This window comes from Hyperoodon ampullatus, assembly GCF_949752795.1.
Source record: "Hyperoodon ampullatus genome assembly, chromosome: 17".
Classification (NCBI taxonomy): Eukaryota; Metazoa; Chordata; class Mammalia; order Artiodactyla; family Ziphiidae; genus Hyperoodon; species Hyperoodon ampullatus.
In genome coordinates, this window is record NC_136930.1 from 30,149,730 (window position 1) to 30,177,526 (window position 27,797).

At 35.9% G+C, this 27,797-nt stretch overlaps 1 protein-coding gene across 1 annotated transcript in view; it reads right to left on the bottom strand.

Annotated features, from left to right (window-relative positions):
• The window catches only part of MMP16 (matrix metallopeptidase 16), a gene marked incomplete at both ends in the record, with an annotated part of 328,226 nt that extends 304,363 nt beyond the window's left edge, over positions 1-23,863 (bottom strand). The window contains one exon of the mRNA XM_079722437.1: positions 23,732-23,863. Coding sequence (XP_079578563.1) covers positions 23,732-23,863 — 132 coding nt within the window. The remainder of the gene's footprint in view (positions 1-23,731) is intronic.
• Positions 23,864-27,797: the final 3,934 nt, after the last annotated feature.

Genomic DNA, 27,797 nt, shown 5'->3' on the forward strand with positions numbered 1-27,797 from the left:
ATTTTAAATATTAATATTTTATATACCTCAGAAAGTTAAAAATGGAATAAGGTAATACACAAAACATTTAGCACAATATCTGACACATTTACAAATGCTCAATAAATCTTGGCTAATCTTCAAGGCAAAGAAGCCAAGTCTATGTAGATGACAATTGGAGAAAAGGTGTTCAACACAACCAAACTTATAATTCTACCATATGCAAGTGAATTCAGTAAGTTCAGTTGTACAAAAAGCAAAGATCTAGACTTAACAATAGGTAGAGAAAAAAATTAAGTAAGAAAGGTAGCTAAATCATACCTTTGCCTGTTCAAAGTGATTAGAAGGTAAAGAGAAAAGGGGAGAAAGCCAATGACAGATCACCGCTGGAAAACAAAAGAAAAAAATGCAGCAGGAACATTTTGAATACAGTCAGTTAAAACTCATAATAGCCTTAAAACATTTCACCTCCTCTTCCCTAAACACTCCATGTTAGGAATAGTGTAAGAGAGTAGATCCATCTAAGTATCAAAGTGTAGACTGGGAGGTAAAAATGTACTGCTTGTAATTGCCAAATTTATGTGTGGGACAAGAAGCGAAGCAGAGAATTACAGGCCAATAAACCTGAATTCAATTTAGGGAAAGAAATGGAAAACACGTGGAACTGTGGAACTGCTCAGATAACAATCCTTGAGGAATTTCTATAACTGTACTTCTAAAAGCCAGATCAATAGTTTGGCAACATTAAAATCAGTTTGGGGGAGGGGAAACATTTTTCAAAATGTAGAATCTGAAGTTCTACATCAGACATCCTGAAATAGACCTTCTGGAGGAGCCAAGGAATCATCACTTTAGACAAGCTCCTCCAGATGACTCATCTACACATTGAAGTTTGAGACCCACAGCTCAAAAGAAGTGACAGCAAGAGATGATGAACAAAAAATTTAAATACTGATGGCATCTTTTCAATTCAGTGCTACTTACTCTATGATTGCCTATATAAATGTTATCTATATTGTTTTTTCAGTGGTATCTTACTTCAAGTACATGTGTTACATGGTAAGAGTACACAGTTTGAAAAAGCAAATTAAATTTCAAAACATGATTATAATTAATTTTAAATGGATCCACTGAATTTTTTAAACATGGACAGCCTATATGTAAAATTGTCTTAGCTCATTTTTAACATTATATTTGTAGGTTATAACTTGCTTAATACAAATCAATTTTTTTTCTTTTTAAGCTTATCCTTTTAAAACCACATAGTATCGGGGAAATGGGGTGGAGATGACCTTCCTTGGGAGCAAAGGTACAATGGACAGAGGAATAAAGTTGAACTTATTCAGTGAAAGGTTCAGTCTTGTTTACCTACACTCTGTGGCTACATATGCATCTGTTCCCAATTTGAAAAGAATATATTGCAAACAGATTAGTTCATTTTTTTCATGGCTGACCTCTTCTGTTCAGAAAGTAAATGTATAAATTCCTGTCTCATGCTTTATGTTATTAATTTGCATCAATATGATGTTTAAATAAAAAGGTAAAAAATAAAAGTCCTCCTAACTTCAAATTCCTCAATTAATGCTAACACCATGTCTCTTGATTCCCTAGCTGGTTCCCACCTGGAAGTAGTAAGCAAACAAGGGAAGGATCCTGGAGTTTAGGTCCCATTTTCCATCACCCACTTCTTCCTCATCCTCAAATAACACTTAGACAAAAGCACCATCATAGATATTCATACAATACAAACGTAAAAGTGAATGATTCTTCCTCTCAATTTTGAAGCTATCCAAATATTTACCAAAACTTCTTGCCACCTAAGATCTGAACTGTCATTATGTCATCAACTGTCAGTTTGAGGAGATTTGTAATAGTATTGTTATACTGCCTGGAATATATCCTGTTTTTTTTCGACCTGGAAAAAAAACTGTCCATTGTTTCTCATAAAACAGATAAAAGCCCTTCTTACAAAGTCATTCCTCTCTAATCTTGAATAAAAGAGTCTATAAGGGAGTCCATCAATGACAGCTCATATTAGAAACATCAGAACTTGGAAACACATGGCCTATTCTATATTCTTTCCATGGCTGCATCCCTTGTCTCTCCAGACTACATGGACAGCAGAGGGCTTAACGTCTATTCTTTGTGTGTGCTAGATACTAGACACAAACTAATATACATATTTATCCTTAGGTTTATATTTATTTCCTATTAAAGTGAATATAAATGTCTGCCATGTTGGGAAATGTGAAAAACATTTACATTAAAAATGTAAAAGCTATGTAGACCATATGAAAGTGGTCTCTCTGGAAAAGAGTGGCCAGTACCTTTATAGTATCAACTACTAAACTTAAAATACATTCTATCATGAAGACTGTGATGTGAATTCTATTTTACTCCACCCTTCTATCTCTTAAATTGTGAATTCAAACTTTCCTTATTAAAATATTATCCAATAATTTTTTGATATAAATAATATACTTACTCCCTCAAGCCCTCACTGAAGAAAGAGAGAATGAGAGAGAATGGGAAAATACATAAGCCTTAGAATCCTCTAAGACTCAAAAAAAAAAAAAAAAAACCCAGAAAAACTGTACATGAAGTGCTTATTCTTCAAGAGTCTGGAAGTGGAGTAACTCTTCTACCAGCTAATGAAATGCCATCAGCCACAAGCACAAAAATGACTTTGAAACAGGTAGATGGGAAAAACAAGAAGAATCACAAAGTTTACTACTTTCTATGTGTGAGTTTAAAGATGGGGAGAAACAGGAAGTTGAAAGATTAACACGAGAGGAGGTATCATTTAAATCTTTATTTTTGCCTTATAATAACACATTAAAATTTAATCAAGCATTTATCTTGCCATAAAAACAGCATCATCCTTTATTTTAAACCTAGCTCAATAAAAGACTAGGGTTACCTCTCATAGAGCTCCATTCACTAATTCTGGATCAAAGGACAAATATTCATTTTTGCAATGCTAGTTCTTCTAGGGATAATGTGCATTGGGAGAAAAAAAGTCCTTTCTCAGCCTTCTCTTGTTCCACCAATATTTCACCTTCTCAGCTTCTCTCTATTTAATATCTGCAATAAGTCTTATATATGAGACCTAAGAAAGAACTCTTGGAGCGTAAGTGTCTTATCCTCTTCTGGAAGCAGGAAAACAGTTATCTCCTTTTAATATCACCCTGACTTATTTGTTACAAAGTTTTAAAATAAGATGAAAGTCTCTAGATGTATATAAAAAGCTATTTTCCCAAATCACTCAGAAAGCTCTCTTTCAATATATGCATTCATATTTATGTTGCATTCCATACCTTTCCTTTAAGAACATATATATATATATATGCATGAATATGGTATTATGTGTATATAGTTAGAAATGTGTTTAATTGTAACATTACAGATAAATTTTAAAAAAAGGTGAAACAAAGGCATTTATTTAATAGTGCCTAGAACATGTGAACATCTTTGCTATTGAGGAAGAAATCATATCTCAAGTAAAATTATTTCAGACAAAATGAATTTGTCAAAATCTGAATTTAGAAGGCATTTGGTAATGGCCTAATATTTTCTTTCTGTTCTTTTGCCCTATTGAAACTGGTTTTTAGGAAATACATAAATAATAAATTAATACATCAATATTCAAATGGCTAAAACATTTTATTTTTTCACAAGGTATTTTTGTCAACAGAGGGCCAGAATCCAAATAAAAATAAAATAACATTTATCCAATACATATAACAGTGGTAATTTCTGTAATTTGGTTGTTAATAGAATAGCAGAATGCCCATTTTTCAATAATAGCACAATTCCTCATAAATCCTCTCAAGAACACTGGAGACTGAAGCCCTGTTTTCTACTCTGGTTTCTGCAATGAACTTTCAGTGAAGCCTGAGGTGAAGTCATGTCTACAACCATGTCCTCATACTCGGCATCCAGAAAAGCATTGATCTAGATTATGGTTAAAGTCCCAGCATGAAAAATATAGACTTGTGGGGGAGGGGCAATGGGCAAAGAGCAACAGACTCATCACTTTGCTGTCACCTCTCAAATAAAATCAGTCAAAGAAGTTTCTGGAGAAAAAAGTTATTTATTTATCAACTCTGAGTACAAATATTCAGTGTACATCCAAAATTTAACCTAAGGCTTAAACCCAACCTTAAGCCTCTTGGCTTTGTGTTTTCTCAATCACACTAGCTCAAAATCTACTTCATTTATTCTAATTTCTGTTTTTGTTATACAGAGAAATCTGTGCATGATGACTATTCTTACTCCTTTTCCACTGAAACTTCACTCCAAATAGGTAACAATGCTACAGCATAAGGCATATCTTAATCCTAACTTTTCCAGAGAAATGGAGGGAAGATGGATGACAGTGAAAAGAAAAGGGAAGTGAAAGATAGTCAAGAAGGTAAATGCATGTGTGTTGGGGATGGGCAGCTGGGAATAAAGGAAGGGAGGGGAAGACAGATAAAAGGGAAGAGCAGAAAGAAAAGAAAAAGGATAAATCAGTTCACCTGTTTTAGACCTCTATTGCTGAAGTTCTGTCCAACATGCCTTCTCAGTTTTCTGTGGAAAGTGCTATTCCTCCACTATCCAATTGTACTGTGAGCTGTCATTCATGGACCCCACAAACTACCTCCAGCTACATACAGGAATAGCCATATGATTCAAACTGGGCTAATCAGAAAACTTCTTTAGTGTTTTTCATAGTTGAGCTGGAAGTGTATGCATATGGACAGAGGGAAGTTATTTTCTCCCAGAAAGGTGATAAAGAAAAATGGTTTCCAGCTGATAGAAAACCCACACCACATGGAGAAAACTAATCTGCAGCAAGAGAGAATAAAGCCAACCAAGAAAGAGAAGCAGAGATGTGGGTAAGAGAGAAAGCTCTTCACAGGTCTCAGCTTTAAGATATCTGCAACTGCCCCAGGCTGGCTTGGTCAGCCCTTCCCCACAATTTGTGAACTCTGCTAGTATTTTCCAATAAACCTCCTCTATCACTCAGGTAGTTCAAATTGGCTTCCTTTGCATGAACTAAAGTCCAGAATAAAAGTCTAGAATAAAATGCCCAAATTCCATCACAAAATTAATCAATCAATCCATTTGTTGTTTTCAGAAAATGATTTTTGTCTACCCAACCACTGTAATATTCATGGAAATACTACAATAAATAAGTCAGAGAGTCAAACTTTCAAGGAAACTATAGGAAATATTAAAAGAAAAATCATACTAAAATCAAATAAAGGGTGAAGAATCTTAATAATAAGACCAAATTTCAATTTCTTGTCATGCTAAACGTGCTGTGTACTCACCATCAATCTTAATCTAAAGGCAATATACAGAGGTTCTAGAAGTAACTATCCTGGAAAGAGTGACTAGGATTTTAATTATTTTAAAGGCTAATGATTGACAATTGAAAACAAATGGGTCTTCGTTTCCCCTAAAGTCAGAATAAAGACAATGTGTCTAGTATCACAATAATTACTTAATACTGCTCTGGAAGTCAATTACCCAAAAGAATGAATTAAAGAAAAAATTGAGGAGGTAAAATTATCTTTAAGTATAAATGGCATGACCATGTACCCAGACACCTCAAGAGATTCTACAGAAGAATTATGTGATACAATATGATGATTTAACAAGGTGGTTATTTGAAATTAATATATAAAAAATCATTAGCTTTTCTTTAAATAAAAATCATTTGGTAAATATAGTAGAAGTTCCCATTCTGAATAGCAACAACAAAAAAAGGAAAAATAAATTAACTACATGCCTATGGAAAGTTGCAAAACATTACTGAAGGGAATAAGCAAAATAGCTTGGTATTTTCCCAGGAAAATTTAAATAAATCAGTGGAAAAAACTGTGTTCAGAAATAGGCTAAGATATATGTAAAAATTAGTATATAATAAAGGCAGCATTTAAATCAGTAAAAATGTCATAGGTTGAATTACTAGTCCCAATTCTTCACTCCTCCTACATCCACACCCTTGCCCTGGCCTCATCAGCGGCAATGTGCACATCTGATCTCCTTGACCTTGGGCCTTGTCAAGAAACCAACTTGCTTTAGGTAAAAGAATTTGGTCAGAAAAGACCATGTGCTAGTTACGAGGATAAGAACTGATGTGGTTGCTTGTTCTCCAGCACCTTTGCCAACACCAAGGGAACATGTTTCCATATGCCTCTGGTTCCAAGAGCATGTGTGGCATATACAGCACAGCTGCCCTCGCCAAGCTATATGAAAACAAGATGTCTTCAGCCTTTGGATCCATCAAACTTAATCAAATTTGTCTTAAGCCACTGTATTTTATAGTTATTAGTTCTCAACAAAACCTATGTGATATACAGGAAAAGACTACTACTCAGTCTATACTGCCGAAGCACCTATTAATCAATTTTGGGGAAATCATGAGTTATATTCTAATTTTAGTTCCTGTACCAAAAGTATTTTATGCAAATCAAAGATTTAAACAGAAAAAAAAAAAAAAAAAGACAGAAAGAAACAATTGTTTTTAAAAACAGATTTGAGGGCCTCCCTGGTGGCGCAGTGGTTGAGAGTCCGCCTGCCGATGCAGGGGATACGGGTTCGTGCCCCGGTCTGGGAGGATCCCATATGCCGTGGAGCGGCTGGGCCCGTGAGCCATGGCTGCTGAGCCTGCGCATCCGGAGCCTGTGCTCCGCAACGGGAGAGGCCACAACAGTGAGAGGCCCGCGTACCACAAAAAAAAAAAAAAAAAAAAAAAAAAAACAGATTTGAAATGCTGGAGACTTTTTGAAGCATGATACAAAACTAAAAGCCATAATATATATGACTAATTAACCTGAAAAAATAAATTAGCAAACCCAAAACATATTAACAAATTCATTTTATTATGTATGACAGAGAAAGGGTCAATTTTCTTAATAAATATGTATAAAGCTTTTTAAATCAGTAAGAAAAGAAGACAAAGAATGGTAGGGAAACATTTCTTAAAAAAAAAAAATATATATATATATATATATATATATATATATATATTTTTTTTTTTTTTTTTTTTTTTTTTTTTTTGCAGTACGCTGGCCTCTCACTGCTGTGGCCTCTCCCACCGTGGAGCACAGGCTCCAGACGTGCAGGCTCAGCGGCCATGGCTCACGGGCCCAGTCGCTCCACAGCATGTGGGATCTCCCCAGGCCGGGGCACAAACCCGTGTCCCCTGCAGCGGCAGGAGGACTCTTAACCACTGTGCCAACAGGGGAGCCCTAATTAAAATATTTTTAAGTGCCAAATGTTTTTATTAGTTTAAATTTGTACAAAAATTATTTTTTCACCCATCAGATTTGGAAAAAAATTTAAAAGTACTGGTAGGTGTGTGTGGAATCAATAATGCTAAAGCATTCTTGATAAAGATTAAACTGATGTATTTTGGGGGTCACAATTTGGCAAAATACACCAAAATTATAAATAAATATAGTCATTAATGCAGCAATTCCACTTCCAGAAATTTTATTTGTTAAACTCACACAAGCTTAGGTAAGCATACTGTATTACTGTTTATAATAGAATTAACCTTGAAAATGACCTAATTATCCAGCAATAGGCAATAATTCAATAAATTACCATATATGTAAGTTATAAATTAAGTATGAGGTTGTTCTTTATGTACTGATAAGAAAAATTCACCAAAGTGTATTGTTATGTTAAAATGTATAGAATATTTTAAGTAATGTATTTCCATAAGAAGGGAAGAAAGAAGGAATGCAGGAAAGAATGCATTATGTGTGTATGTGTGTCTAGAAGTTTTCTGGAAATTACTCGAGTAACACAGAGAAAAGAAAACCAGGTTTTCAAAAAAAATAAATGCAACTGAAAACACTTAGGCAGATGGCTGTCTTCAACTAATAGAAAGTTTGCCATTCCTAATATGATGCTATAATAGAAGACTCATTTTTCTTTTTAAGTGCAAAAGTAAGTAAATAATGGACTGTTTCATATTCAGAAGACTATATTTCCTCTCCTCCTAAGGAAGATGTAATCCAGACAGACAGTACATGTATCAATGAAAGACTGAAGAAAGTCTTGTGTTTTTCCTGTTCTTATCCTGCCAATCAACAATATGCAGGGGTTCAGCAAGAGAAAATCCATCAAATTTTAACATCTCTTGAGTCAGTTCTTCGTGTGTCTTCAATATTGTGCTTGTTAGAATACTAAAGATGATCTAATTTTAATGTTAGTTATTTAAGAGAAATTCAAATTATTATCTGATTATTCATTCTTAGGTTTTACATGCTAATAGATGCAAAAGTTGACAGCATATCAATTTATTTCTCATCCATGTAGCTAAAAGAGGTATTGAAATTATTTAAGATGTTCCATGAAATACAAGTAAAATTGTTTTTGCTCTTAATATTCTTTTGGGGAAGTTGCCATTTATTAATAGTAGTAACTACAACTGGAGTCACTGAACCAGAACAAGGTTATTTTCCTTTTATATTTTCCCTACATGTTCTGATACACCCCTCTGAAAACAAAGACCAATTTTACATTTTTTTTTTGATGCTAAGCCAATAGGTATTTATAGAAATGTTCTATCAGTGGAATAAGATAAAAAACACTTATTTATACCAGAAACACTGATGCAATGTAATGATGATAACTAGAAAAAATTCCAGGGGTCCAGTCTACTCACTAGTTAACCATTAATCACTAAGATAAATATGGCATTTTATTATTAGAAGTTAAATATATTGAATAAAGTAACTAAAGTAAATGTAAGATATACACACCATATTTTCACCTAGTATGGACAAAATGAGTTAAAGGAACAGATAACTATTGAAATGGATCATAAGATGTCAGATAAACTATAAAATTAACACCTATGAATAGGGATGATGTAACCCATTCATTCCTCCATCACATATCTGCTGAGCTCTCAACTTTTTGCATGGCAGCATTAGGCTTATGGCATACAGTAGTGGTGACCAAGGCAGATATACTCTGTCTCATAAAGTTATAATTTACCATGAGAGATATTAATTTATTACACACAAACCATTTACAACAGATTATTTGTACATGGATTTAATGTAATACAGCAAATTTAACCATATGCTCCAGGCAAAAAGAGAGAAAAATTACTTAATTCAAGTCTCCTTAAATTTCTCCCCCAGAAAACATGAGTTTGGCCTATATGATTCCAAAGACAGGAAGACCAAAATTCAAAGGTGCTGAGAAACAGAAGTTGATACTTGGCTTCTGCATGTCCATGTGTCAAGTCTTAGCAATTAATAAGCCATTTAAAGGATTTTCAACAGTAATTTAAGGGTGAGCTTTTTGTCTAAAATAAATATATCAGTATCTAACTTTGAGGGAAGGTAAATCACTCTCTATAATTATGAAAGGTACTTTGAAGAATAAGAAAAGTTTTTATAAATGCATAATGGGCTCATCTTCTCATGGGGGTAAAGATGGGAATTAGGGAAGATCAGATAATGTTTGCTGTGCACTGAAGAATCTGTAGAAGGGTGGGAAATAAATGAAAGAGTTAAGCATTTTGATGAAGACTCCAAGGAAGACGGATCTTGGTATCTAGGAGGAAAAGAGATTAACAGTATAGCTGCTGATACAGTGGTTCTCAAAGTTTGATCCAGGAACTTCTGTGGGTCCTAAAACTCTTGCAGGAGTCAGCTAGGTCAATAATATTTTTACAGGATATTATTTGCCTTTTCATTCTCATTAACTTGCAATTGACAGTAGTGTTAACCAGGGCTACATGATTTATAATTTTGCAAGTGTGAATGCATAAACAAATATGAGAGTAATATTCCATTTTGTGTGTGCGTTTATTTTTTCTTCCTTATCCACTCATCTGTCGATCGACATTTAGGTTGCTTCCATGTCTGGCTATTGTAAATAGTTCTGTCATGAACACTGGGGTACACGTATCTTTTTGAATCGGAGTTTTCTCCAAATATATGCCCAGGAGTCAGATTGCTGGATCTTGTGGTAACTTTATTTTTAGTCTTTTTAATGAATCTTCAAACTGTTCTACATATTGGCTACACCAATTTACATTCTCACCAACAGTGTTGGAAGGTTCCTTTTTCTCCACATCCTCTCGAGAGTTTATTATTTGTAGACTTTTTAATGATGGCCACTCTGACTGGTGTGAGGTGAGACCTCATTGTAGTTTTGATTTGCATTTCTCTAATAAATAGCAATAATGAGCATCTTTTCATGTGCCTGTTGGCCATCTGTATGTCTTCTGGTGAGAAATGTCTGCTTAGGTCTTCTGTCCATTTTTTGATTGGGTTGTTTTTTTGATATTGAGCTGCATGAACTGTCTGTATATTTTGGAAATTAATCCCTTGTCGGTAGCAACATTTGCAAATATGTTCTTCTAGTCTATAGGTTGTCTTTTTGTTTTGTTTATGATTACCTTTGCTATGCAAAAGCTTTTAAGTTTAATTAGTTCCCATTTGTTTATTTTTGTTTTTATTTCCATTACTCTAGGAGATGGATCCAAAAAAAAAATATTGTTTCAATTTATGTCAGTGTTCTGCCTATGTTTATCTCTAGGAGTTTTATAGTATCTGGTCTTACATTTAGGTCTTTAATCCATTTTGAGTTTATTTTTGTATATGGTGTTAGAGAATGTTCTAATTCCATTCTTTTACATGTAGCTGTCCAGTTCTCCCAGCACCACTTATTGAAGAAACTGTCTTTTCTCCATTGTATAGTCTTGCCCCCTTTGTCATAGATTACTTGACCATAAGTGTGTTGATTTATTTCTGGGCTTTCTATCCTGTTCCATTGATCTATATGTCTATTTTGTGCCAGTACCATACTGTTTTGATTACTGTAGCTTTGTAGTATAGTCTGAAGCCTCAGCTCTGTTCTTCTTTCTCAAGATTGTTTTGGTTCTTTGGGGCCTTTTGTATTTCCATGAAATTTTTAAATTTTTTTGTTCTCAGCCACAAGAAAGAATGCCATTTGCAGCAACATGGATGGACCTAGAGATTATCATACTAAGTGAAGTAAGTCAGACAGAGAAAGAAAAATATCATATGATATCACTTATATGTGGAATCTAAAAAATGATACAAATGAACTTATTTACAAAACAGAAGTAGACTCACGGACAAAGAAAACAAACTTATGGTTACCAAAGAGGATAGCTTAAGAGTAGAGGGAGAGATATATTAGGAGCTTGGGATTAACATACACACACTACTATATAAAAAATAAACAACAAGGACCTACTGTATACTATAGGGAACTATATTCAATACCTTGTAATAACCTATAATTGAAAATAATCTGTAAAATAATTATATACATATATATATATATATATATATATATATGACTGAATCAATTTTCTGTACAGCTGAAACTAACAGAGCAGTTTGTAAATTAACTATACTTCAATTTAAAAATGGTTAAAATAAAAGAAACAAATATGAGAATCCAGCTATCTTTTGTTAATCCAGATATTAAAGGTATTTGGAGAAAAGTAAAACAATATCTTTTTTTCTTACTATTGCTCTTTTGTAAAATGTGCTTTTCATAAAAATGTGTTATCTATGTTAATATATTAAGTTAATTATTATTGTTTTACACGAATTTCTAAATAAATATTTTTAAACTTTCTCAGGTTTATTTGTCTAGAACTATAAACATAGACAGATAAAAATCACACAATAAAAACATTTGGGGGTTTTCAATAATTTTAGGCCTGTACAGGGATCTTTAGTTTGAGTGCTGTGCTAAATCACAGGACTCAGTAGATAAACTTTGAGCTATGAGGCTAGAAAGAGGGGTGGGGTCTGATCATGAGAGGTTGTACAGACCATGGGATAATACAGTATGTCCAGACTGGATATAGAGGCTCAAAGTAGGGCTGTAGCCAAGTACATATGAGAAATGAACAGACCAAAGATGCATGTTATAGGGAAAAAAAAAAAAAAGACAACTGATTAAAAGTAACGAGTGAGGGGCAGGAAGTTGGGGGATTGGTGCCCACTTTTCTCGCATGAACACACATGTTGTAGGTGGTGCCAAGTGATGGAAATCATTGAAGGAGGAAAGTTTAGACAGGTTGATATTTCTCCTCTTTATGTATTGTGTCTTCCTGCTTTTTTGTGTGCTTGGTAATTTTTTTATTATTGGATGTCAGACACTGTGAATGTTAACTTGTTGAGTGCTGGATTTTTGTATTCCCATATGTCTTATTGAGTTTTGTTGTGAAAAACAGTTTAGTCACTTAGAAAAAGTTTGATCCTTCAAGGTCTTGCTTTTAAGACTTTTTAAGCAGAACTAGAGCAGTTTTCAGTCCAGGGACTTTTTTTTCCCACTACTGAAGCAAGATGCTTCTGAGTACTCTACCCAACACCCTGTAAATGATGAGGTTTTCCAGTGTGGCTGGTGAGAATGGGCACTGTTCCCAGCCCTGTGTGATCTCCAGGCATGGTCCCCTCTGATCCTGTTGGTTGATTCTTTCTCTGGCCTCCACTAGTTACTTCACAGGAATGTGCAGATCACTTCTTAATTGAATAATCAAGGGAAATGCTCTTCAGATCTCCAGTACTCTCTCTCTCTCTGCAGAATTCTCCTTTCTGGTATTCTGACCTGTGAATTCTAAACTCCTTGGTTTCTCCATACTCCCAGCTTCATCTCCTTAACTCAAGGAGCCTGTGTGGCTCAACCTGGTTCTGCCTTCCCTGTACTATCACCTGGAAACCCTCTCTATGAACTAAATTGATATAATCATAGGGCTCATCTTGTTTGTTTCCCATCTTTCGGGGATGACTGTCCTTCACTACCTGATGTCCGGTGATTTAAAAACCACTGTTTCATATGTTTGTCTTTTGTTTGTTTGTTTGTTTATTTCAGCAGGGGATAGTAAATCAGAAGGCTATTACTTATCTTGACCCATTATCCTTCACCTCTTTAATCTCAGAACAACCCTTGAGTTGAGTATTATTACCTCTATTTTACACATGAGGAAATAAATAGTAACTTGGCTCACTCAAGTTCACAGAGCTTTGGTGACACAGCTAAGATTTTTAAGCATTCCTTCCAAAGTTCTTGCGTATAGCCATTATGATATACTGCCTATAGAGAAAGTGAGAGATACATGAATGGATACTTAACACTGAGAATGTTTTATAAAGTCACCTTTGTAAATTGGTTTAGAAATAGTCTTTCCTTAAAAGGTTAATAAATGAACTAAGGGAGCCTTGAAAGCTATATACAGCAACAATCTTAAGGACTGAAGAATTTTTAAAACATCCTTAGGTCAACCACCAAGATGAAGTTTCCATTGCCTCTACAATAAAGACAATAACCAGATAGCAGGCCTATTCTCAAACAGCGAGTTCTGAGGCACCTCATCCACCTCTGAAATGATCTACCTCTGAGTAAGTTCTCTTTTACATTAAAATAAAGAAGTATATTAGAAACGATCAAATTTATCTGTTTCCTTGTAGCTTCTACCCAATCAAAGCAATATATAAAAATAACAAACACCAGAACTCATGCCAGTCAGCAGCCATATACATACATATTCTTCCCCAGCAGGGCACTGGAACACAGATCTAACAGGTTTTCCTTTACATGTTCTACTCTTTTCATCTTGGAATGTAATCAAATCTTCCTAAAACCTTTGTAAATCACATTTAATGTGACAACATGCAACATGACAAATAGCTGAGGAATGAGATATTATGATTAATTTAATGTTACATATAATTAAGATTATGCCACATTTAGTATTATATGCAATTTAACATAGGTTACCAATTTTCTATAAGTAAAAAATCATAAAGGGTATTAAACAGTAAATTTATATTGAGCACCAAATAATCACTCTTGAATCAACAAATCAAATCAACAACAGTCTGTTAAGTTTTTACTCCAGGTAAGTCTCTATACTAGGATAGACCTAGCATTTTCTTTATGCATGTCAATTATTTCTTTCCAGTTTGGAATATAAAAGATGTGAGCAATGGAACTGGACTACTCTGTCCCTACTGGGAACCTGGGAGTTATTTCTTGCCTGTATTTACTTGGTTAGGGCCCTGGGCTCCATAGCCAACCTGCTTGCTTTGATTCTGGGCTATTCCACTTCAGGAAAATTCAGGGGTAGGTGGCCTTGGCAAGTTCCTCAACCTCTCCTTGCCTCAGATTCCTCATCTGTGAAAGAGAAATAGTAGTGCTATCTCACAAGATTGTAATAAAATTTAAATGAGTTAAAATATATGAAGCACTTAGGACACTATCAGGCACATAGCAAATGCTCAACCAGTGATAATTAACTCTGTTTTTCTTATCATTAAAATAAGGTGTTCAGTGAAATCAATTCCAGGTATTTCTATTCTACTGGTTATTTGGACCTTGTCTAATTAGAATATAATGCTGGCACATAATTGTTTCTATATTCCCGGTTATCTGCAGGAATGAAAAAAAAAAAAAACTGAGATATACCCTTTTTTTACCTAAGAAAGAGATTGCTTGGGATTGTCTCAATGCCGTCATTACAAAACCTGTGCTATAGACAAGCAATAAAGATCACAAATCCATTTTATGAATGGTCAAAATAAGGCAAAGACTGTTCTAGTAATTTGCTTGATTCATCCACGGGACTAACAAACGATTTCACTCCATCTACATACAGGAGGAAGTTAGCAAGTTCTATGAAGAGAGCTGTTGTAATATTAAAACACACAGATGTCCAAAAGAGTTTTATCTGTAACTGGGAGTGAGTTTTTGTAAGTTGGTTATCAATTTCATATAAATCATTGAGTGTACATTTGACTCTGGAAGTTCTTTGAATTTATTCTGCCTTATTCAAAATGAAAGAGGGAAGAGTAAAAAATGTGGCTTCTTGTAAAATTTTACCCAATTTCCAAGCTTGGTGTCCTGTAATATATCTAGAATAAAAAGTCCCTCAAGACTCCAACTAGAAGAAAAAGTAGGACCACAAGAAGGAACTGGCTTGCAATTGTTTAAAGGGAGAATGAATACACAGACATTAGAAACCTAAAACAAATTCAAATTTCTAATTGCTATAAACAATGAGAAACTATTAACACATGATATGAATTCAAGAGTGAAAATTTCCCATGGAAAAAATTCTTCCACTGATGTCACTTAGGGTCTGACTGCATCAGGACATGCAGAGGCACAGGCCTGTATGCCACTGACATTACCTCAGGTGCATGCAATTTGGGGACATGAAATAAAGTTCATAAAAGTATCCAGCTTCCTTAAAACAATGGCAGTTTATTCCCCCATAACTTAAGCATGACTAAAACAAATACTGTAAAATTCCATCCCATTGAGTAGTTTATTTGGTCATTTGAATACATCACTCTAAGGACTATCTCTCTTGAGAATATCTGTCTGTGGGGCCACGGTTTACTTCGTATATCCATATTTCACTTAATTGACTAAATTAAAGACTTTAAAAAATCTGAATAATGCTTGTAAGTGGATTATAATATCTTAATTAAATGTCGGCATTCCCCAATACATTAGTGACTGCCCCCTTTTTAATCCCCACTAATCTGGTCAACTGAAAACATATTTGAGGCTCCTATTAAATGTAAAGCACTATTTGACACTTTTGTGGCTTATTTCTTACATATTTTTAAAAGATAAAGAGGTAAAACCTATATTTTAAAATATGCTTTCATCAAAAAATATTTATTCAATAAATTCCCCTGGTAAACATTAAAAAATAAAATAACAGCCTGACAAGCATTTAAAAGTGGATTTTTGCTATATATCTAAAAGGCATAATCAAATTAGATTTATCCCACCTCTAATCTGTAAGACTACAATTATTTCATTTTCATTTTAGTTAAAATGAGAATACCAAAAGCATCTACAGTTACTACGATGTATAGTGTCTGACCTATTCTACACTTAAAAGGGAGATATAAAGCCGTCCTACATTGTAACAATCTTTGTCATATTGTCATGCCCAGAACTCCTCCCAAACTCCCCCAGAAGTGTTCATTTCCTTCTTAGTTCATCAAATATGTAATAACCGGTACCAAGTGGCTATTAGTAAACCTAAGTCACACATTAAATTGTGAATAGTTCATTGATTTCCTTAAGCTCTCTATGATTGGCTATGATTCATTTTAAGACATTTAATTGCACCTACTGGCCTTGATTTTTAAACCAAGTTCTACCATTGGAATCTTTAAACGGCTCAATAGCTCCCTCTAGCCTCCTTTTATATACTACACCCACAAGTCACAATCAAAGATTAGGAGCCTATAGTGGGATTACTCTTACTTTCTTGCCTAAACTTGTTATGTGGCTCATCAAGATATTCCACTGATCCAAACCCAAGGATGCACAATGCCAAATGGTAGTGGTGAGACACTAAGACAAAGAACATCTATTCAGAGTGCTAAATGATAGGAAGCAACAATCAAACATGATTACATGAATAACCTCAAAATCTATAAATGACTTTCCCAAGGAAAGAAGGCAAAAGAAAACAAGTTGAGTGTCACATATTTTAATTTAGTAGTTTATCCTTTTAACCTGGAATATTTTTGCTGTTTGCATAGCTGCATATTTCATAAAACAAATGCAGTCTGATTTTTCACGTTCAAAATCAAATGTGTTGTGAAGAACAAAAATAACCCTCAAAGAGCCAGGCGCCAAAATTATTTTCCACGGTGGGCAAAAGGGACATACAGTATAAGTACTTCATTTCACTATAAAATGTGTGTATATTTTTTATATATAGATATAGATGGATTTGAATTTTGAGACCCTCCCCCCAAAAACTTTTGATTTCATTCCAACTTGCCTTTTTATGATTGAAGTACAATTTGTAGATGACACATATTTTTCAAAATAACATCAAGCCATGTTTTTAACATTAAATTTTTAAAGTTTGCTACCTTGGCAAAAAATTGATTTTAAAATTACATATAATTTGCTGCCAGTGTTTTTACTACTCAGCAGAAGGCTAGGATAGTTTCCAAAATGGAACACCCTGTGTCACTACAGAAGATAACAAATGTTAGATTTAAGTTGTACATTCTGTATTTCTTCATGATAGGCACTTCAGAAAGAAAAAAACTGAACATTTGTTAGCCAGTTGCCCCAAAATTTACAGGACAAATATGTACATTTTCTCCTTTTGGCTATATAAATTAAAGCTTGGAGGTTCATACGATAGAACTTCAAATTTGGAAATGGCCTTAGTGACAGGTTAGTTCAATTGTCATTTTGCCAAAGATCAAGGCTATGTTAGTATAAGAATCAAAGTTAAAGGCCACGTCCCTTGACCCTCTGTCCTAGGGCTACATTATACTATATTGCTAGCTATCTTCTATTCCCAATGTTACGTGCACAAGTTATTTTATTTTAAATTTCTTTGTCATTGAATAAACCACTTTAATATCATTTTCTGCCCATCCTCCTCCTTCCCTTATTAACTAAAAGAAAAAAATACCTATTTTATGGTCTGAATTTGGGGTATAACATAGAGCTGGTCTAAATTATATATCAAATCCTACTCCTAATGTGAATAGGAAGCATTTGGGCATTGAGCCAGTTAAAATAAACAGGCTCATTGAATCATAAAGGCCTATTTCTTTTCCATGGTATTAGAAGAAAAGATAAACAGATTTCAGCAAATTCAGTCTTATAAAAGAAGGTGTGAGCTGAACTTGACATTCTATGATAGTAACAGATGATGAGACAAAATGTGAAAATCACATTCCTGAACTAAACTAAGGAAAACCCACAGGAAGAAAATGTACTGACGTTAGCTTGGTTGACTTTCAGTGTATTACATTTTGTAAAAATTAAAAAGTATTAAAATAAAATCTTCCTAGACCAGCTGGTATATCCTAACGTGATAGACTTTCTGTAATTAGATGCTATCATACCTTTGAATCAGCATTTATTTTTACTAACAATATAGTATGGAGTATTTAACTATGAGAAGGCATGTTCCTGTCTGTCCACTATCTATCTACCTAATATGATATACATGTATTCATTTAATCAGCAGAACAACCCCTATGATACAAGTACTGTTAGTATCTCCATTTTACAGATATGTACACTGAGGCTCACAGAGGTTATCTTGCCTGTTATTGACTTAACAATTAACTTGCAAGTAAAAGGGCTGGGATTAAAATCCAGGCAATCTGGTGACAAAATATGAGCTCTTTTTTTTTTTTTTTTAATTTAAGTATAGTTGATTTACAATGTTGTATTAGTTTCTGGTCTACAGCAAAGTGATTCAATTTTATATGTATATATATATATATATATATATATATATATATATATATATATATATATATATATTCCATTTCGGATTCTTTTCCCTTATAGGTTATTACAAGATATCAAATATAGTTCCCTGTGCTATACAGTAGGTCCTTGTTGTTTATCTATCTTATATATGGTAGTATCTATTATTATCAGACTCCTAACTTATCCCTCCCCCTTCCTTTCCCTTTTGGTAATGATAAATTGAATTTCTATGTCTGTGAGTCTGTTTCTGTTTTGTAAATAAGTTCATTTGTATCATTTTTTAGATTCCATATATAAGTGATACCATATGATATTTGTCTTTCTCTGTGATTTGCTTCACTTAGTATAATAATTTCTAGGTCCATCCATGTTGCTGCAAATGGCATTATTTCATTCTTTTTTATGGATGAGTAATCAGAATTCATGCTCTTAAACACTATACTATACCACAATAAAAAAATTATTTGATGAATATAATTACATTCACAGATATTTAAAATGAATTGTGATGGAAAGTAACATGAAAAATGACTTTCTCAATTTGAAATATATGTGCTGAAGGGTCAGAAAGCTCCTGAAGATGCACAATGAAATCAGTCTTTCTCTTTTGACACTGAACAAATTTAACTAATTGACTTAAATGTTCAATGTCCTTTTTTGGTCCAGAAATAATTTCAGTTCGTCATTTACCAAATATTATGAACAGGTACATTTTGAGTAGTACTTTGATGTAGGTCAGGCAGAAAAATAAATTTACATAAAATAATTGATTAATCCAACTTAAGAGAAAATAATTATACCACTGAACAAGTGCATTATTTTTTTCTTATGTTAATCACCTGAAATAGCATGAATAAGAAAAAGTATAAACTTTAAATCTATCACTTGTAACCTGACTCTAGAGATTAAAAATCTGTTATTGAACCCAACTCTATTCTTACTTGATAGGGATGAAGAGACTGAAAGTGAAAACCCAGCTGTACAAAGGGATGGACTTGGATGGTTATTCTCTGTGGCTTTCTCAGGGGTAGTATGAGACAATCTACCTCACTGGTATAGGCTCATTAGTAAGGACTTCATGAATAACCCTAGATTTGGACAGCCTGACCAAGCAATTCTGAACAGAGAAATGCACAGTTAAGATGGAACACACAGGAAAAGCTGAAGAACCTGAGGACTAGTGAGTCTTCTGGCCCCTTGGTCAGAGTTCTTGGCTCTTATGATATTCTGAATGGCCAGCAAACTTGGGATTCCAAAGCATGGAATGTTGCTGCAGTTTAAAAACGTTTGTGAATCAGTTATGCAGCCCCTGCTATTGACCAGTATAAAATTGCTACAATGGAGAATTATAGGATGTAGTCAGAGTCCCTTACTCAAGGAGACGGAATCCCTTACTCAAGGTCAATAGCCCCTGCTATTGATCAGTATATAATTACTACAATGGAAAATTATGGAATGTAGTCAGAATCCCTTACTCAAGGAGACTGACCAGATCACGTTGTCACCATCCTTCCATGAGCAAATACATTAATGCATTTGATTATTTAAGCAAGTAGAAAATAAGAGATATGAGAAAAGATCCCAACATCTGACATTTTAAAATCTGTAAAATATAATTTTTTATCTCTGAAATGTCTCACCACTAATTCCTGCTAAGATGATATGCAGTACAAAGCTAATCCAAGGAAACTCTGAACTTTTAGGTAGATTCAGATAAACCTGACAAAGGTGAACAAATACTAAATCAGTTAAACACTGCAAGAAAAATGTAGGAGGGTTGCACTCACAATTCATAGTATTTGTCATAAAACAGCCTTCTGAAACCTAGAATCTCTCTTCTTTCTTTAACAAAGAAATGAACAAAATCAATTTTTGTTTTATCAAGTTCTTTTTGTCACCAAAATTCATCTTCTCATGCTTTGATGTGTGCATCATTCAGAGTATCACATGCTTTTATTTTACCATTAAATTGGCTTAAAATATTTTTCTCACTAGAAATGTGTGCTATTCTTTAAAAAATTAAAGAATATGTTCCCATAAATATTTAACACTTGACAAACTATGAAAGTTGATGATGAAAGTTATTGATTATGAACTATATTCTATCTTAATTTCGTGACAAAAGTGTTTGCAGTGTTAAAAAAAAAAAATAAAGGAGTCTCAGGATCATGAGAATCCCCACTACAACAAGAAACTTATTTTAGAGACAAAATGACTTTTTAGAGTATACAGATTAAATCATGATTCTTTGCTAACAATTTAGCCTCTTCTGACCAATGAACACGTCTGATTCAGACTGTTGTCCAATGACAGCAGTGTTTGAGTTTTAGTTAATATTAGCAATGTACCTCCTTTGCATCATGCTAATGATTACATACTGAAAGGCGTACTCCAAAAAATGGATCCAGTGATATACAAAAATCTTTAAACAAATGTATAGTGAAATTTTAGCATTAAACAGTGTTCTACCAGAAATATATAAGGAGGGGAATTTATTGAATCCCTTCCATAGTACTGCTTCTGGTAGTGTCTTACCCTTCTTCTTAGCTGTAAGAGATGTTCCTTTTTGCTTCTTAAATACAAAAGCAAACAAACAAAATGCACTCCTTCTCTGTAATAGGCTTTCATCAGCATATTAACAAATATCTCCTGCTCTAATAATTAAAATTTTCAAATATTTATACTTTCAAATTCAGACAGGAAAGAGTTAACATGAATACCTCTACCCAACTCCCTCCCACCTAGGTGGGGAGGGAACATAGGTTTTTAAACCTTAAATTGTAGAAATGAAAAGTATAGGGGTCCCACCAATTGTGAAGCTCAGCGAGGAATAAAGCATTGTAATCTCAGTTGTCAGCATAAAAAGCATCTCTTAGAAGCTTCATTCCAACTATAATAACTTAGTGCGCTTTCTAGAAAAAAAAATTATGATCATATGAGCTTCATGCATGATTGATACCATTACTGTTTATTTTAAGACTGTCTTTAAGAATCAGTCAAATAAAGCAGTCTCAGTTTATGTTTTGCAATCAGAATGTGCAACACAATATAAATGCCTTTTCTGAAGATGTGATGGACTATTCTTCCCATTAGTGATTCCTACCAAAAAGAAGCATCTAATAAAAGTGAATCAGGCAGAAATTCATGTCACAAAATATCCTGTCATCCTTGTTCTTTATAGTATGCTGAATTACCTAGCAGCTATTTTTATGATTTTAAAAAAAGGAGGTTATCATTACACACCAATAAGTATATAAACACAACTAAGGATATGTTCAAATGCTTAAAAAAATGCTATTTGGGAATAATACAAAGTCTGAAACATAATCTACTTTAAATAATTAGAAAATCTCCTTTGTATCAAATACCCTTTTTAAGGTCTCAGATGGCACACGCCTCTTATCTTTCATAATCAAATCTTTGCACTGTGTAATAAATATGGATGGAATAAGTTAAATACTCTAAAAATGGAAGAAAAAACCCTCTCTTTTCCATGGACAATTTTTAACATGTATCTTGAAGAAAGAGAAGAAATTACAGAAATTCAAAATACAATATTTTTTAGCAAAATCATAACTTTTTCTCCCATAATAATATCTTATTGAACTGATTGAAGGATTCAAACTATGAAGAAACACACACACATTTTATTTAGGCTCAAAAAGGAAAGCTAATGATCATCAATACACTTATGTTATCCCAATAATCTCTGAAAGCAAATCTAAGACTTTCCCAAAGCAGGTGGCCATGAATCCAGGCTCTCCCTCCCTCTTCAGATTGAGCAAGATAAAAACTGGCCCCTACTTTTAACACCTCCCCCACACCCCACATCACCACCATCACCACCACGACCAATCTGAAGCAATAGGCCCTTCTGTTTATAACCTTATAAATAACAGCTTGCCACTTTCATTCCTCTAGTCTATGAACTGCTTACTTTTTTTTTCATTTCCACATTAAATTATCTCTTGATTTAAACGTTAGAAACAAAAATCCATCCGTGGCGTACAATTCCAACAGTTCAAATTTGCAACCAAGAAAAGTCTGGACTAACCAGACTTACCTATCCATCTCTTTTATTCAGAAAAACAAAGTTGTATTTTTCAAAGGGTTAAACAGTTTTGGTTTGAATTAGGGTTTTGGTGTAATATAATCATACTTAATATCTATAAACTTAACTCTTGATAATGGTTCTTACTTTTTCAAATACTTTGTTTCTCTATTAACCATCACTTATTACATGTAGTACTAAGAACAGTTTATACAGAGAAGTATATTCAGAATATGCCCTCACATATGGCATTTATTATGCACACTTTGTATATAAATCTGTTACATGAAACACGTTCAAATACTGTGCAACAGGTTCTGCTGTTGTGTAAACACACACACCCAACAAAATGAAAATAAGCTTTAAAGAATCAACAATATAGGGGAAAAATATCACATTATTCTTCAGAGACTTAATCATAATTCTTTTGAGGTGACAGAAGATCTAACCAAAAGGAATATATTTTACTAAGACCCTCTTATTGTCTTTGTATTCCACCGTGTAGGTGATAAACTGGTTAGAGCCCAGGTGTATACAAGCTTCCATTGATTTATTGCATGTTACTGGCTTTAGTGCTGAGTTGATGACAGGAAAAGTACTTTGGCAAAGGTCTGACAAGTCGTTATCCTTAAGTTCCCTTTTGCTTTGTGTCTGTCTGTTCCCAAAGCTATCAAAGTAAAGCAAATGACAGTCTAAATCCTCTACGTTTTGCCATGAGAGTGTGAAATCAAATTGTAAGACACACCTCAGAACTATTACATTGGGCCACATTTATTTTCAATTGGCGGGGGAGGGGAAGCGAAAACACTTCAAGAGATGGATTTCATGTCCTCTGTGTAGCCAGATCTAGTTACAGTGTATTAAGTTATGTCTAAATGAGAAAAAGACTCTGTCTAGTCAAGTGTTTTATCACAAAGTAATGTTATTAAAGATATCAAGTATTCCCACGCTCTCCTCTAGATTCTTTGATTTTTAACCTCCTTTGTTAGGCACAAAACACAGGGAAAAAGATTTCAGGAACAATACCAAGGCAGCACATTATGCCAAGCAATGAATTCTGTGTTTCCCGAGCAGTTTATTTATTATAAACTCAAACTGCTTTTATGAAACTACACGTTTGCTATATGTAGGTCTTCTAGGTCTTCGCCTCTTTCCTTGATAAGAAGCATGGATCGGCTACAATTGTGTCTTTGAGCGCGCAGCACGGTGCTTTGTGCTGCTGGGGATAACGGATTCTCAGTCTCACGCGCATCCATCACCTAAGACAGGGAAACTCAACACGGGTCTTGGCGGCTGGAAGGGAAACAATGTGTTGAGACCCTGGCTGCTGTGAGCTACAAGGATCTGACGAGTGAACGATATATTTCAGGGAGCAGCCCAGGCAAGGGGGAAGGAAGAAAGCCCTCGTATTCTTACCTCCACATTGAAATACTGCTCCGTTCCGCAGACGGTAGCACATAAAATCCAAAGCAAGGTTTGCAAGTAAAATACCCCCGAATGATGCACGAAATCCAACCGTCTTCCAGTGCTGAATGTGAGTAAGATCATAGTGAACTGTGCTTCAATGGATGGACGAGATCCCCTTCGTTTTCTCCCTCTCTCCCTTTCCCTCCCTCCCTGGTTTCCTTTCAAAAGTCCTCCGGGTGGGTAAGGATCCTGCAGGTTCACCCACAGCCCGGCAAGGGGAGGAGACAGAGGCCCCCCGCGCTCGACAGCCCCAGAGAAGCAGCGGCTGAGGTAGAGTCAGCAGCAGCTCGCATTCACCATCCTCGTGGGCCCGCGGCCGGGAACGTGGCGCCCAAGTTCACCGGCGGTTCCGGCTCAAAGAACCGAGTCGCAGCCGCAGCAGCCGCCGCCGCCTCCAGAGGGTGCGTCCTCCTCCTCCTCCACCGCCCACTCCTCCGCCGCCGCTACCGCCTCCTGCTTCTGCGGGAAGGGCCTCGGCCGCTCCTCGCTCTCTCGCCTCTGCTTCTCCTTCCCTCCTCTCCTCGCTCCCCTCCAGAACGTTCATCCGTAATCTACATAACTCCTCCTTCCCGGGGTCTGCCTGACTCTTGCGCCCTCGGCGCGCGCGCGCGCGCGCGCGCACACACACAGACACACACACAAACACACACACACACATCTGCACACGAACACACTCACACAACCCGACTCGCACGCGCACGCTTCTTAAAGGAGACGGCTGGTAAAGGGGAACGGCCTCTGTACCGCGCACTGAAAGTAGACAGCCCGGGAGAAGGGCCCTGAATTGAGACGTGGTCTTTAACATGCCACCCACCCCTTATCCTCGAGACAGGCACGCAAGAACCTGGGCGGCTCCATTCTTTCGTCTCGCCCACCTTCCGCCGAGCACCTAGAAACAAGTGCGCCCCTCCCCTGCCGGGGACTGGCTGGGGCTCAGGCTGCGGACTTCGGTATGGGCTGGGGAGCTGCCCAGGCCTTGTCCCGGTGGGCGACCGTCGTCCGTAGTCGAACAGACGCTGGGAATCTGAGGGAGCGCCCGGGTCACTGTGCGCTGCTTGGGGGCTCGGGTCTGTTGCCAGCAGGCCAAGTTTAAAAAGCCTGAGCTGGCAAGTCCTGAGCGTCCAAAACTTTTCTGAGGCCCACCAACCAAGCATGTGGCCTGTTTTCTCCCTGAATTCTCTCTTCCATCATTACATCCCGCCTTTTGGGCTCGCGGGGAAGGCAAAGGGTGGGGGCGTGAGGGAAATCTAGTCAAATACAAAGCACGAAGAAAATGCTCACTTCCCAAAGATGTTCTGTCTGGTGGAAACAGGTACACACTGGGACCCCGGAGAGGTGGTCCGGGTGTTAACAAAACACCGGGCCAGAGAGGGCGGGGGCGCCTGAAAGAACCGCGCTGTGGGAGCTTGGAGAAGGGCTGGGGAGGAAAGGAGAGGGAGCAGCCTGAAGAAAGGCGAGTAAAGCAGCTGGCTAGGGCGGGAGGAAGAGGCTGTGCGCAGACCAAGCGGGGGAGAGGCTGGCGGGAGCGAGGAGATCTGCAGTCAAGAGGGGGAGGCTGCTGGCAGGGGAACTTCGGTAGAGGCTGCCAAAAAGGACTCGAGCCGCAGCAGTGTGAGGCAGTGGACTGGGGTGGCAGCAACCACCAGCCCTTGGCAGGTGATGGTTTGGCTGAAAGAGAAAGGGGGAAGGGAGACAGGCAGGCATCTGTTTGGGGGCCGTGCCAATAAACGTGCTTCTCCTTGGCAACCAGCAGAGGGGAAGAGGAGCCCACGGGAAAGAAATGTAGGCAAGGCTGAGAATAAAGACTGTTCCAGGTATGGCAGCTACCTCGGTGAGGTGGAAGAGAGAGTTGACATAGCAAATTTCATGGGTGAATTGGTAAAGCAAGAAGTAGAACTACAAGAGGTCATGCAGATGGAAAATGTTGAAACACATCTTGCCAAAAATTGCATTGGACTGTAATAAAGCTGAGGAATGGGACTTTTTGACTAATGCTTTAAAAACTGTAGGAAACATGACCCACCCGATTTGACTCAAGTCTCTCAGGGAGATTTTCCTGACAGTCTGTTCTGCGCACAGCATGTCCTGTTCACAAGAATTTTGAAGACATAAGAAATACCTTATAGTGTATAGCATATTATAGTTTGCAGAATGTTTCCACACATAGTATCTCATTTAATTTTCACAAACATCCCTGAGGATTTTGTTTTCATCTCACAGGTGGATAAAACGATGGTAATAAAAGATAACTTTCCAGCAGATCACTCAAGTGGCAGAATTAAGACCTGAGTTTTCTGACTCCCACTTCAGTGCATTTCCCAATACACTCCACTGACTTTCCATATAGAAATCTGTTTCTGCTCTTAACAGTTGTATAACCCGTAGATTGAGTTGATTTACGTACATGAAACAATTAGAAGGCAACATTAAAGCAAGATCATTATATAGAAGGTACAAGGTGTTATATGTCAATATAGAGTAACAAAATGCAGTGGGAAATATTTGTTAATAAATTAAGAATTATTTTTATGTATACATTATATCTAGCAAAGTACAAAATTTTAGAGGGAAGAGATACAGGGGAAAAAAAATATGTTGTTTTCCTCATCCTGGAGATAGCATTGAGGGGAGGGAGGTAAAACAAACTTACACAAGATTTACATGAGAAAACCGTTCTAAATGGTGAAGTCCTTGCTAAATGAGCCAGAATATTAGAAGACTTTATCAAGGAAGTGGAATTCAAGTTAAATGCTGCTGGCCTATCAACAAGGAGGGATTTCTCACTGCAAGCAACCTGTTTGTCAAAGAAAATACCTGAGCTCAGAACAGAGAGATACATTAACAGGGTATTTATGGAAGACAAGATATGGGGAAGGGCCTGCAATGAAATATTCAGTTAATATTCGGTTAAATAGGTGAACAAGGATTGCTAAAACATTTTATATAACAATAAGTATCTACTGAAGATTATCTTCAAAATTATGCATAGAATTGGCCATGCAGAAGACTGGGCTCAAAGAGATGACAGTTAAAACAGTGTTTAAGTCCAGCTGTGAAACTGTAAGGGCCTGTAATAGTGAGGTGTCCTTGGAGACCCATCGTAAGGGAAATGAAAGTAGGGAATCCTAAATTCAAAAGATAATCTCAAATTAGTGATTAGTAATCATAACATTTTTAAAAAAACTTTAAAAAATTCATTAGTGAGCATTCAATGAGCAATGAATATATAAATGAATATACTAAAATGAATGAATATTCAAAGTACCAGAATACAGAAATAAAATACTGAGACAGACATATAATAATTATAACAATGTTGTAAGGACTCAGGTAATTATGTATGCAAGATGATATAGAACAAGGTGGAAGAAATAGTTGATTTTCCCTGAGGTCCTTGGACAATACATCACAAAAGTAGTGGTTCTCAAAGGGTATCTTGAAGAAAGAGTAAAAAATTAATAGACAGGTAAAAGAAAGAAGGATATTTCAGACCTGTGTGCAATGGAGGTATAAACATAAGATCTGGAGAACTACAAATGGTTTGTCAAGGCTGGAGGCCAAGGTGTTATAAAAGAAGGTCAAGGTCAGAAGTTGCATGGATATACAGAGGTCAGATCAGAAAAAGTCTTGAGTACGTTTCAGGCTGTAGACTTTATCTTAAAAAAATTCTTAGGAGGAGATGATTGAATTTTCACTACCTTTTTGTACACTTGCTAATTCTGTGGAAATAGTCACCATCTAGAAGTTCTTATATTTTTTCCTTCATATGTTCCATTAAGCATTTAATATCTATGATCTTTGTAGACCTTGTATCTGTGCTAGTACCATATGTCTGATGCAACAATTCTCCATGTGGACTCAGCTGGGTACCTATGGAAATGTGATCACTTTCTTTATCAGGTGAATTTGTTATTCCACTTCTCATCTGTTAAACAGGTTTGTCTTTTAAAGGGTAGAGTTATGAAGAAGTTTCTATTCTCATATCTTACTAGTGTTAGCTTCTTAGTTGGTGATC